The 12,821-nt window shown below is 41.3% G+C and overlaps 1 protein-coding gene across 11 annotated transcripts in view; it reads right to left on the bottom strand.

Moving 5' to 3' along the window:
- Positions 1 to 12,821, bottom strand: part of CLASP2 (cytoplasmic linker associated protein 2) — a 151,365-nt gene that overhangs the window by 24,169 nt on the left and 114,375 nt on the right. For all 11 annotated transcript variants that reach the window (XM_015427377.1, XM_015427303.1, XM_015427344.1 and 8 more), the window contains 4 exons: positions 12,707 to 12,813; positions 8,776 to 9,020; positions 6,972 to 7,035; positions 875 to 877 (listed from right to left, as the gene is read on the bottom strand). In XM_015427377.1, the coding sequence (XP_015282863.1) occupies positions 875 to 877; positions 6,972 to 7,035; positions 8,776 to 9,020; positions 12,707 to 12,813 (419 nt within the window). The remainder of the gene's footprint in view (positions 1 to 874; positions 878 to 6,971; positions 7,036 to 8,775; positions 9,021 to 12,706; positions 12,814 to 12,821) is intronic.

Below are 12,821 nucleotides of genomic sequence, written 5' to 3'. Positions count from 1 at the left end.
CCCTAAGTTACATTTAAATATACCCTAATAAAACCATAAAACCTATAACCTAGGTTGCAGTCTTGTGCTCTCTTACTTGAGTGTAAACCACATGCAATTTAGTTGGGATTTACTTCCGAGTAAACCAGCTTAGGATCAGTTTCCTAAAAGGAGATACCATTATAGTAATTTAGAGCTGATGCGGCTGTTTTAAAAGCACTCATTTTAAATTGTAGCTGTGAGCTTAAACACACTGAAAGCAATCCAAGTGGCTGATATAGTCTGAAAAAGCAGTGTCTTGACATGCAAATCTTTCAGGTATATGCAGCATGCAAAAAGCCAACAGTGTCCACCAGCTATCCAACAGATGTGCCCTGTTTCTCTTTCCCTGTGCAATGAATACAATTGCACTGGATTATAAGAGGTATTAATTCAGTGTTTACGTTACCATGGCTTCTATAGAAGAGGGCTAGTAACATTGTCAAGGAGAAGCATAAGCATCCAAAGAAAGTAAAAGTATAGTGTAAATGTACTACATTTTATTATGCTGTAAATAATTTCTGGAAATCATGGGTTTGAAATGTAGATGAAACTGTACAGTGGAGGGAAATCCTGTAGATTTGCTGTAAGAGATCTTTTCTTAGCTGATGTGAAATTCAGATGCGCCAATCACCACAATACACAGCAGAAATACAAAACCAAAAAGGTCAGTTAATTAGTATATAGAAGCACAATCCAAAAATATTTCAGCATAATCTGCATAACTGCAAGGATTTTATAAAGCGCAAAAGCTCAACTCCGCACATATTCTTTTCTTTTATAAAGTAGAGAAAAAAAGGGTTAATTTGAGTCATGCAATAAGGTTAGGGTTCCAACAAATATTGAACCAACTTACTCTCTACAGAGAGTTCCAACAGAGGGGACAGCATGCAAAAAGAAAAAAGGGGGAGGGGAGGGAGGGGGAGATAAAACACACACATTAGTTGCCGTCTGCATAGTTCCTGTATGAGGAAAATATAATGAATTGCTTTTTTAAAATGATAAATTTAAACAGCTTTGCAATTAAACTCTTAGCTAGTGCATAAGTAAATGGTGGGTTGGATCCAGCCAACTTTTTAATTCAATCTCGCCCAGTTTCTCACCTTACTACAGCCATATGGCTTTTGTGGCACAGCCGTTTTGGGTGGTCAAAGAGGATACCTCCCTTCCTCTTTCGTCACCAGAAAAGTTGGTTGGATCCAAACTACAGTCTCTCTTCTCTCCCCTCCTATCTAAAGCCAGGTTGTCTGAAGAAAGATATGGCATTTTCTGAACAATAACTTAACAGTTGATGAAACGCTGCTTTAAGTATTACTATCAAAAGATACATATTATGCAAGTAGTTGTATAACCACTTGAAACCACAATACATGAAGAGCATACACATTTTAACTTTAAAGTGCCTTGCAAAACTATGCACTGGGGAATACAGACCAACCATGGTTCTTGTGGTATGTTTCTGCAGTGTGTCTGGAATTAAAAGACCTCATGCATGTGCTACAAATGATACAGCTTTAGTTGGCATTCAGTGAGCATTTTCACTGAAATTCTATGGTGCAAAGCAGGAAGGGTTCCTGTTGGCCAGCAGCGACTTTACCTGTATCTACAGGTAAGCATAAACATACTTAATAGGAAGGCTCATTGAGCTCCATGTACTCTGAGTAAACATGCTTAGGCTAAGTTTGAAATTCTACTGAAATCACTGTGATTTAAATCTAGATAGAGGTAGACTACATTGAAGCGTTTTAAAAAAAGGATACTCAATTTTACAACAGCAGCCGTAATATTCTGCAACAGCACAACATACAATGACGTTATTACACTTTTACAATCAAATCACAGTGAAATTCTGTGCAGAATTACTCCTGTCTAAATTCATTAACATATACTGATTTTGCTGCTTCCAGTGCTGGTCCATTGCTCAGACTCTACAAAATAGGGCAACAGTACCCCCCCCCCCCGTTTTCTACGATAAGCCAACAATTTCTGTTCTACTGGCAAGAGAAGCCAAAGTAGAATATCTAAGGCAAGATGGCGAATAAGCCATTTGCGCCTTTGGCTCTTCAGTCTACTAAAATGTTTGAGAAACACTAACACATTGTTTGTCCCATCCACCCCAATGGAGGTCCTTAAAACTCATGTATTTAATTCTTTTCCCTCTCTAACCCCTCCACCTTACAGCATACTTAAAAAGTGACTGTCCTATTTATGAAATTCCACCACTTTTATTGTAATGTGGGGGATCTCCCTTACCCTGGCGTTGGGCTCATATATGAGCTAGAGGACTACTCTCAATTTCCCTGTGAGTTCATGAGCATGCATGAAGATAAAGGAATCATGTTCCAACAGGCCAAAGCACTGGTCTACATTATGGCTTCAAATACAGCATATGGTTTAAATCCTGCATAGGATTTAATTTATACCCCACTTGCCCCGCTGAAGCAGGCTCAGGGTGGCTTACAGGTCCACTGGCATCATAAAAACATTAGGACAATAAAAACAAATTCAAAAGGTGCTACATATATACGATGGCAAAAAGACTGTCCTTATCGGCCACAATGGGGGAATCTATGGCTAGTGTCTGGTTCCTTGGCACATAATTCCTTAGTGTGAGCACAGATGTTAGAGCAGGCAACCAAGAGTGGATTATAGGGCATAAATTACTCGGTTGATGTTGGGCAATTGTGGCATCTCAATCAAACGCTTGGTGGAAGAGCTCCATCTTGCAGGCCTTGGGGAGTTTTGATAAATCCCGCTGGGCCTTGATGTCCTCAGGGAGCTCATTCCGCCAAAGCGGAGGGTGAGGGTATGATTTTCACTGATTCTCCCAGTTCCACTTAGCTTCCTATGCTGTTTTAATAAATCACTGAAATAAGTGGGGATGACACACTGGAGGTAGAAGGGGAATTTGCCAAAAATCAACACTCTAACATTTGCAAAAGCATCTCCCCCTGTCCTAAGTAAATTCCATCATCCATTGGTATTTTAACTCACAATTTATAATATACCTGACATATTCCTGTTAAAAAAGTCTCACAAGTTCATCATACCACACTCAGAAACCATCATTGTTTTAAGGGAACCTCTTCCAGATCTCACTTAGGCTATTCAGAGCAAAAAAAAAATAGTAATCATTTATCTCAATATTTATGCACACTGTATGCAAATGGTTTCTAAAATACTTCTATACAGCTTTTCCTACTCAAAAAGCACTTCAGAAAAATCTAAAAATAATTTCAATGGCTCAAGCAATAGCAACCATAAATCCAGTTAGTCAAACACAGCTCTAGCCAGCAAAAACACATCCAACCGAATCGAACAAAGAGCACCTTAAAAGAGGTAGGACTAAGCATCGCCTGCAGTAGACAATCGTAACATAAAAACTTTTTTCCCTTGCAATTACTGATCTCACTTGACAAAATTATGGCACTACCAAGAGCTGCTGCTGTCCCAAACCCAGTTGGGGGGTAGGCCTATATATATGGAGAGAGGCAGTGCTTCAGGTATGTGGGCTTAAAAGATTAAAACCAGCCACTCTGAGCTGAGCTTGAATGCAAACTGGTAACCAGTGTAACTACTTAAGGCAAGTGAGGTTACTGAAGCTATATTTCGTGCCTAGCACCAAATAGAAGGCAAGCTGCTGTGTTCTGCACCAACTGAAGGCTTCAGAGTGTCCCCCACATAACAAAGATTATAGTAGACAAGTCTAAAAGGAAGAAGAGCCTACACACTAAATGCAGGTGATAAGAAGCAGTCCTAACAACTTGCAAAGTTGTTTTTTTAAGAAACTGCTTTTCAAGGAGGAAGAGGAGGAAACAAAGGAGGAGGAGACAAAGGAGACGAAGGAGTTGTTTTTATACCCCACTCTTCACTACCTGAAGGAGATTTGGAGTGGCTTACAACCTCCTTCCTTTCCTCTCCCCACAACAGACACCCTGTGAGGTAGGTGGGTCTGAGAGAACTCTGAGAGAACTGCTCTTGAGAGAACAGCTCTGAGAGAACTGTGATTGACCTAAGGTCACCCAACAGGCTTCATGTGGAGAAGTGGGGAATCAAACCCAGTTCTCCAGATTAAAGTCCTGCCACTCTTAACCACTACACAAAACTGCTGCTCTTAACCACTATGCCAGCATTCTTCAATTGATTCCACAAGGACAGTGATTCCATTAATCACTTCCCTAGTATCTGCATTCCCTTGTAGCATCATTTCAGCTTATTCAGCCTCACCTACTTGGACCACTGCTTCTAGGCACGTAGTTAATAATATAGACAGAGCAGACTAGCATATCATGGACACACAACCCAAAAGCTATGTATTATATCACTCAATAGCTTCATAAGGACGTTAAACAAAAATGATTACAGTACCAATTCCTGTGACATATGACATAATAGGTTCCAAGCCGATGATAGCTTGCTGAGTCCTATCAGACAAGGAGGGCTGAAACCACTTGAGATACCAATCGGAAGTTCTAAATAATCTAAAAAGATGTTATGGTCTACCATGTCAAAGGCTGCTGAGAGATTCAGCAGAATCAAACACAATAATTCCGTATCAATCTGTAGATGCATGCCATCTACCAGGGCCATAAATGCTGTTCCCAAACAAGTGTGGTGGTGTGATTAAAGCATCCAACTAGATCTGGGAGACCCGGGCTGAATTCCCATTTAGCCATGGAATGCTGGATGACTTTAAACCCATCATACACTTAGCCTAACCTTCCTCCTTGTTGGGAATATAAAATGGAGGAATAGGAGAATGATGGACTCTGTTTTGGGTCTCCATTGGAGAGAAAGGCAGGATGCCTGAAGTATCCTGAAGCCAGACTGAAAAGGGTCAAGGAAAGATCACACCGGAATGCCTAGAGTTGCTCTACCACAACATGCTTCATTATCTTGCTCCCAAAAGGAAGATTTGATACTGGTGTCAAGATGGCCAGATCTTCCTTGTCAAAAATACTTTAATTAGCAGTGGTTAGACCACTTTTTCTTAAGAAGAAGAAGAGATTGGATTTATACCCCGCCCTTCACTCGGCGTCTCAGAGCGGTTTACAAACTCCTTTCCCTTCCCCTCCCCACAACAGACACCCTGTGAGGTGGGTGGGGCTGAGAGAGCTCTTGACAGAAACTGCCCTTTTTCAAGGACAGCTGTGCCAGAGCTTGTGACTGACCCAAGGTCACATCAGCAGGTGCAAGTGGAGGAGTGGGGAATCAAACCCGGTTCTCCAATTTAGAGTCCACGCACTTAACCACTACACCAAACTGGCTCTCAGGGAGGTGGCCTTCTGTCAGAGAAATAGATTTTTGAGATCCTGTTGACTACAATGGAACCACAAGCCTGACTCCTTACCAGTCCTCCTGATTCTCCAGTTACTATGGCAGCTGTTGCAGCCATGGAAAACCCTTTCATTTGAATGAGGACAGCCTTGCCTTACGATTTCCCACCTACTTTCTGAAAAGCTTGGTGGGTGCCAAGGGAAGTACTGGCAGGGGCCATGGCACCCACGGGCACCATGGTGGGGAACCCTGCTGTACCCAATGTCATGTCTATGTTGGACCAAATACAACTGATTTCATTGGCAAAGATGTTAAGCCAAAATATCAATAAGTGACCAACAGCTCACCATCCAGGTTTCTATTTAAGGGTTCATTAGATCATGAACCACTTGAAAAACCTCAGCTGTTATGATATAGCTGACACAATTATTTCTTTACTTAGAACTTAGTCAGTTCATTCAGGATGCTCACTAAGTGGACATTAAACTCATCAAATGTCCAGTTTGTTCCTGGAACCCAGTACACGGAAATTCAGACAAAGCTAGCCAAAGTTAGTCTACCTCCAGCATTACCAAAAGAAAAGGACTCATGAAGGATTATAGCTATCCCTCTTTCTGAGTACCAGGTTGGTAATGGGCTACGCTAGATCAAAATAGGACCAGTTGCCTCACCCAGCTAAGTTTTGGTAAAAGAAACCAGTCTCATTTGTAATAAAATGCCAAAGATGGTTCAGACTGTCTTGGTGTTAAGGTACAGCAGCCTTGGTGCAAAAGTCAACTAGGGGTCAAGAGCAGCAGCACCCACACACAACTGGATGGGACAGATAGGGAATGAACACTCCTCCTCCACTGACACACACATTGTTTACATTCATTATTTCTTCCACAACCAATCTGTCCTTGCCCACACACCACTGGAATGCTAACTGGGCTATAGATATTCAACAATCCCACGAAAACATATAATCACTGCCACCTAACCTGAACACTCAAACTCAGTCTCCTATCATGTAATGAACACCAGAGTACAGAGCAGGCCTGTAGCCAGATTTTTGTGGCTGGTGGGGCAAATTTTTTTTTCTGGTGGGGCTGCCATTATTTGCCATAATAAAAGGCCCTTCAGCTGATCAGCAGGGAGCATGTGGCCTGCCGATCAGCTGGAAGTCCTTTTAAATCCTGCAAGAGGGAGGGAGAGGGTTGTGTGCCACCCCCCACTTCTTCTCAAAAGCCTTTAAAGGATCCCTTTAAATGCTTTTGGGAAGATGCAGGGGGCCTTTAAGGAAGGGGGCGGAGCCCCCAATAGCCCCACCACAGCCACGGGCCAGATACAAAGGAGATCCCACCTTCTGCCTCCTCTAACTGCAAGCAATGGTAACACACCTGATACCAGCCTGAACCACAAAAAACTTGTATCAGAATTTGTTACAAATAAATATAACATATGTTTATCTTGTGTTGCTGATTAAAAATCTGTAAATTAAAAAATGCCTCTACCAGGTACTGCAACTTTAAGAAAAAAGTTACATAAATAAAAAACAGAACTCAGCATTTGAAGTTATATGACATGAAATCACTCTCAAAAGTAGGCTTTTTAGCCACATTGTATCTGCAGCAGTATTCATGTATCAACTTGCAGATGTTCATAAATAACCACTAAGAAACAAAACAGATACATACCTTGCTATGTGGGTCGGCGAACATTCGTGTGAAGATTTCACACAGTCTTTTTAATTCAACACGACTGTCAAAGTGACATTAACAACTGATTAGTCAACTACAGGCTAACATTCTAAACACTTTTTTAGGGGGGGGGGAATCACCATTGTATTTTAAAGCAGTAATTTTTAAACAGTTTTGAAAATACATTTCCCAACAGAAATGTTTGCATTTCCATGACATGAAACTATTCCTGTGTTTTACACTACAAATCAGCAAATGAACTACTTAGGGAGCAATTCGGTTTAATGAGGTAGAAAACACACTGGGCCCCAACCACAAAAATTGAGATTTCGTGGCTTCTCTGTAAATGCCTCCTTTTCTTGAAGCACAGGATAGCAGCTTGGACAAGCGCAAAGTCCCTTCCTCTGGGATTATCAGGAGGCAGGATCCAAACTGGATTATTACCTCCCAAAAGCGAAGATCTCTTTCAAGGCCAGGATTGCAAATCTCACCCTGAGAGATGTGAAACAGAACATCACAGCCAGGCTGCCATCTTGCTCAAGGGGAGTAGAGATTTATGTGCCAGCACACAATGTCTCTTTTCTTCCCTCAGAAGCAGGATGGAGGAAAGGGCTATGTAGAACCAACTTCAGCTAATACCTGAAGAACTTCCCTCTCCATCTGCATCCTCAGCAGATAACCAGTTCAGTTTACCATTGCTCGATAAACATACTGGCCACTGACCAAGTGGAAGGCTGTAAAATAGCTTCCAGGACAGCATTATCCATAAAGCTGCTGGAGACAGAGTAGATTTTCATTACCTAGAAACGGCTCAGAATTTTGTAGTTATACGGAGAATTTTACTTATGCCACAAGTTGTGGCCCATAACCTTTCAGATGATTGGGATCAGTACAGAAAGAAGTGACAAATCTAAAATTCTTGAAACTCACACTGAATTGTGAAACTCACACTAAGATGAATGCCAACTTCATGAGTGCCAACATGGATCTTACACAGCTACCACACACTGGTGCAGATATAATGCGTCAAACTCCTAACTATAGTTAAGATGCAGCATTATGGCCTGCACAGATCTTAATGTTAAGCATAGTTAGCTTCACACTAGAGTCTGCAGCCATGGTTAGAAGGATTTACAATCTATGGTGTGGCAAATCATGCTTAGCATTAACATAAGTGCAGAAACACTGCACAATGGTTAACAGAATCTGCATACAAGCAAAGAGGAGTAATCATGGCTCTCTCCACAGACAGAAGATCAGTAGGACTGTGGATTCTACCAGTATGCACAAATGTTCTTCTATACTCAGAGACAGAACAATAGGACACTTCTTCCAAAGTCACGGCTCTACCAATAGTCCAGAGCCATTTTTGCAAAGAACTTTTGGTGGAACTGAGCTGGAGAGTTTATAGTATCAAAAGAGATAGTACTGATACAGTTCCCCCCCCCCCACAAGGGTGAAAAAATTTGAATTACATTTTGAATTTCACATGGAAACACAAGACTCTATGAACAGCCTTGCAAGTTGACAAATAACAGCTAGCTGAAATTTTACCTTTGAGGTAAAATTCTTCAAGGATTAGTCAGAATGAACATGAACCAATCCAAGTACCTATGAAGTCCTGTTGTTTAAAATGGGTTGTGCCTGCTCAGCTGTCTGAAGGGAAGCTAAATTTTAGCTAAATTGTGTCTACAGTATACGTCATCCAGAGTACATCTGAATATAATATACTATGAAAACAAGGCTCTGCTGAAGAAGGCCTCTCTCAAATGAAAAATCTTTCACCCAATGTGGTTTTTACCTTAAAGTCCTCTGGTTTTTTAATAAATTTTGTAGTCCCAGAAGGCCTTCTTTTCTTTCTGACCAGTTGGAGCTTGCACAACGATTGAGGACCTCAGCTACATCTTCTGTTTGGCGCATATAGGTAGGGATGGTGCCATTTCGAGAGCTGTATGATCTTTCTGAGCAAGCACTGGATGCGTCACTGTTGGCGTCATCATCAGAATACATTCCATATGACTCGTACCTCCTTCGTACTGGTTTTTTCTATTCACAAAGAATCCAATGTGAGGAGTAATAACCAAAATGTTCTTTTCCCACTACGATTATGGGCCTTCCAATATTACCCCTCTTCCTCTAGACATGGCAGAAGCCGACATCAGAGCATGCACTTCCTTTCTTCTCATGACTTGTAGGTAATGCATCAACTGAGTGACCCCAAAGTTACCTGAAAAGGGGAACTGCCCCTGAAATTGCTATAGAAATAACATTTGGAGGCTGTGAGACTCCGTTTTGCTGAGTACAGATGCAAGAAGGGGAAAGTGACATCCAAGCAAGCAATGTTGTACAGATATGCAGAAGCTTCCCTAATTATGACTGTAACCTATAGCACAAAAGGACAATTGTTTTTAAATGTCATTGTCCACAATTCTCTCTGCAAGTTAACACTTTCATGTACAATATACAATAGCTTGATGAGAGATACAATGTTTGTTTAATAACTCTTGGCATATGCAAACCATCAATAGGGAAACAAGGATAGTTATACCTTTGTCCGTATGTCTCCTAAGAGCTGAGAGCAATGAATTAGAGAAAAATAAAGACATTATGAATATTAATGACAATTGTTTCGTAAGCAGATGTCACTGTGCTTCCATCAGTAACAAATCAAAGTATTCAGTGGTGATGGTTTTTAAGCAGGCAGAATCATAGCCCTCATATATCCTACAAAATTTTGTTTTAATCATCCTCAGAGAAATGAAGGACATGGCTTTCAATTCAATTCAATTTATTATAGGTCTATATAACCGAAGTCTTGACCAAAAGAGAATGCAAAAGGAGTAAAATAGGTACATAAAATTGACATAAAATATGACAAGTACATAGTCACAATCAGTAAACATATAAAACCCAGGCATAGCCCAGAAAATAAAAAAGACCTAACTACACTTGGGGCGGAGCCAACTAACTAAAATCCTCCGAAGATTAAAAATCAGTGTAGGTGTTTGCAGAGATGATAAAGCTTTCAGTGTTTCTTGAGAGCAGCAACCTTAGCCAGGAACCGCGCCACGTTAGCTGTTATCAGTCCATCGGCATTTGAATCAGACAGCAATACTGAAAGCACCCAAGGTTGCAAGGGAAGATTCATCTTCGTAAGAATAGGAATGATATATATCCCTCTATCTTGAGTCCAATGGGGACAGCGAAACATCAGATGGTCTAAAGTTTCAATTTCGCCAGAGTTGCACAGACAGAGGCGATCTGAGTAAGGTAAGCCTCCAAATCTGCCCAGCGTTACCATTGTTGGAAATGCATTTAAGCGGGCCAGCATAATGGCACAGCGGTGGGATGGAATTGGTAGCGATGCATGTAAATCCAGAAATCTCTCTGGAGGGGGCAACCCCAGAGCCAAAGGAGAACAGGTGCGTCTGGCCCTGGCCACGGTGCTAGCCCAATCCAACTGTTTGAGGACATGGCTTTCATTATTGAATGCAAACTGTGAATATCCAGCTCCCTGTCTCCAAGACATTACAAAACTTCTCAGAGAAGACTGAACAACAAAGTAAGAAGCTCTGAGGACAAATTAAAATATTGACAGACATTAACATTAAGATAAAGAGATATTTCCACTCTGAGGCGGGGTGAAAAAAGGAGAGATGTTCAAGGAGGATGGAACGAGAGCTCTCAGATTCTAAAGAAAGCTTTCAATCCATCCTTCCCGAACGTCTAATTCAGGGGTGTCAAACATAAGGCCTGGGGGCAGGAACCGGCCCATCCAGGGCTCTTATAAGGCCCACAAGCAACTAGTGCAAGGGAGGGGAGCAGGAGACTGCTGGGGGGCTTCACTCCTGACTCCCCCTCCCATCTAGTTTCTGACTGAGTGCAGGCCTTTTCACTTAATCAGTTACCACATTCTGATATCCAGCCTTGAAAGAGATACAGATAGGCTAATTACAAACACTTCTAAGCTGAAGCAGACCCACTATCTATATATCTAACAGCCAAGATGCCCCCTCTGTGCGGATATCTAAATCCACACATTGGGGGCACATAGGGGGCAAAGAGATTTTCCTGCACACTTGGGGTACTCAAATGTGCAGAAAAATCTGACATGCTGAAAAAAACTATACAGGGGATACTTAAATTCCCCCAAAAGTAAAAGAGTGTTCCCTGCGCATGTGCAAAGAATGCACTCGGAACTGTGCCTCACCGCCGGTGTTGGCGGGGATGGGGGAGAGGGCTCGGTGGGCCTGGCTGCCCCACCTGCTGGGCTCACTTGTGGCCGCTTTCTCCTTCATGTGCTTCAGCGGGGGGGAATACTCACCCCTCGAGTATTGTGGGTCCCCACTTCTTTTTATTCATATTAACCCTTGGTGAAACTAAGGGTGGATATGTTTAAGTTATGCTGAAACAGCTATAACATTACTTTACCACATCCTCAAAGCACAGCTTCCAATCTATACTGGGAAACTTTGCACTGTCTTGGGATTGTGAGCTAGGCTCATGGACAAGGAATAAAATTTCTGGTGTGAGGGGGAAAGACTTCACAAGTAAAGTTCCTGGACTGATGATAAGGCTGGCTAGTTATCTGCTTTAAAAAAAAAAGATAAGGCTGATGATAAGGCTGGCTAGTTATCTGCTTTTTTAAAAAAAGATAACTAAACTAGTACAAAGATAAAGAACATCAAGAAAAAGATCAATATTAGTAACTGATAGTAGCATTAGTAAAAAAGACAAAGACATAAGATGTACAAGAACACTGAGAACAATCAAAAGATTTTGTCTTGAATCCTATTATCTTCATTGCATGTGCACTTCTCTTCATCTGCTGCAGTGACACTCAACCTGCAGAGGGTGTTCTTCTCATGCTGGGCACTTTGCGAGTCCTTGAAACAACTGGTTTTGCATAAATAGAAGAGCCCAGCACCAGAGGAAGCGCACTATGCAGTGGAAGGCTGCTTCCACAATGGACAAAATAAACACAGAAATTAGGTACAAGATTAAAACCTTTGATTAACTACATGTTATATTATACAATGATATGTCAGCTTTTAACTTTTTTAAATCTGTTGGTGTTTTTCGTCTTTTTTATTTGCTGATATTTTATTTGATGTTTTTGAGCACTTTGTCACAAATTGTTATTTAAAAATATATGGTTAGCTGCCCTGAGAATACCCTGGGAAGACTGGACATATATTAACGCTGCTGGGTTTTCACACTGTCAGCTATGAGTCACTTGCACTTACAAGTTATTTCTGTTTCTATTTTACCAGGACCTGGCCTCGTGTTTAGTTCTGTGGACCACAGAAAGCAGATACTTCTGTTTATTCTACGTTAATATTTGTTGCTTAAACAGCATCACCCAAGTCGATGGTATCACAAAGAATTTAATAGGCACCAAAAAGGCCACTGGTCCCCGTCTTTAATAAGCTTATCATCTAGACTGCTTAAAACAACACAGGGAGAGAAAAATTTAGCAAGAAATGAATCTAAGCAAATGTGGTTAAGAAGATTAAGAGTTCAAGGCAAAGACCTTATGGAAAGGTGGGTTTTAAGAAAGGATCTAAAAAGAGTATGTGGCTGTATCATGTATGTACACAGGAAGGGAGTTCCACATCATTTTGAAAAGTGAGCAGCCAAAGTCAAAAACAGCATAAGACATACTACATTATATACCAAAGCAAAGCTTTTATTTGAAAAAAAGGGGGGTAAGGGGAAGTTAAAATGCTTACCAAAGCATCTGCTACTGCTTCTTCAACATCGGAGCCTGTGTTTAAGACTCGCATGGCACTAACTGAAGATGACAACCGACTTGACTGACTTATTCCAAAACCTGTGCCTGCCAGA

The sequence above is a fragment of the Gekko japonicus genome, unplaced genomic scaffold (genome assembly GCF_001447785.1).
Source record: "Gekko japonicus isolate JY-2015 unplaced genomic scaffold, Gekko_japonicus_V1.1 scaffold272, whole genome shotgun sequence".
Classification (NCBI taxonomy): Eukaryota; Metazoa; Chordata; class Lepidosauria; order Squamata; family Gekkonidae; genus Gekko; species Gekko japonicus.
Note: the sequence above shows the minus strand (reverse complement) of the source record. Positions and strands in the feature narration are given on the sequence as shown.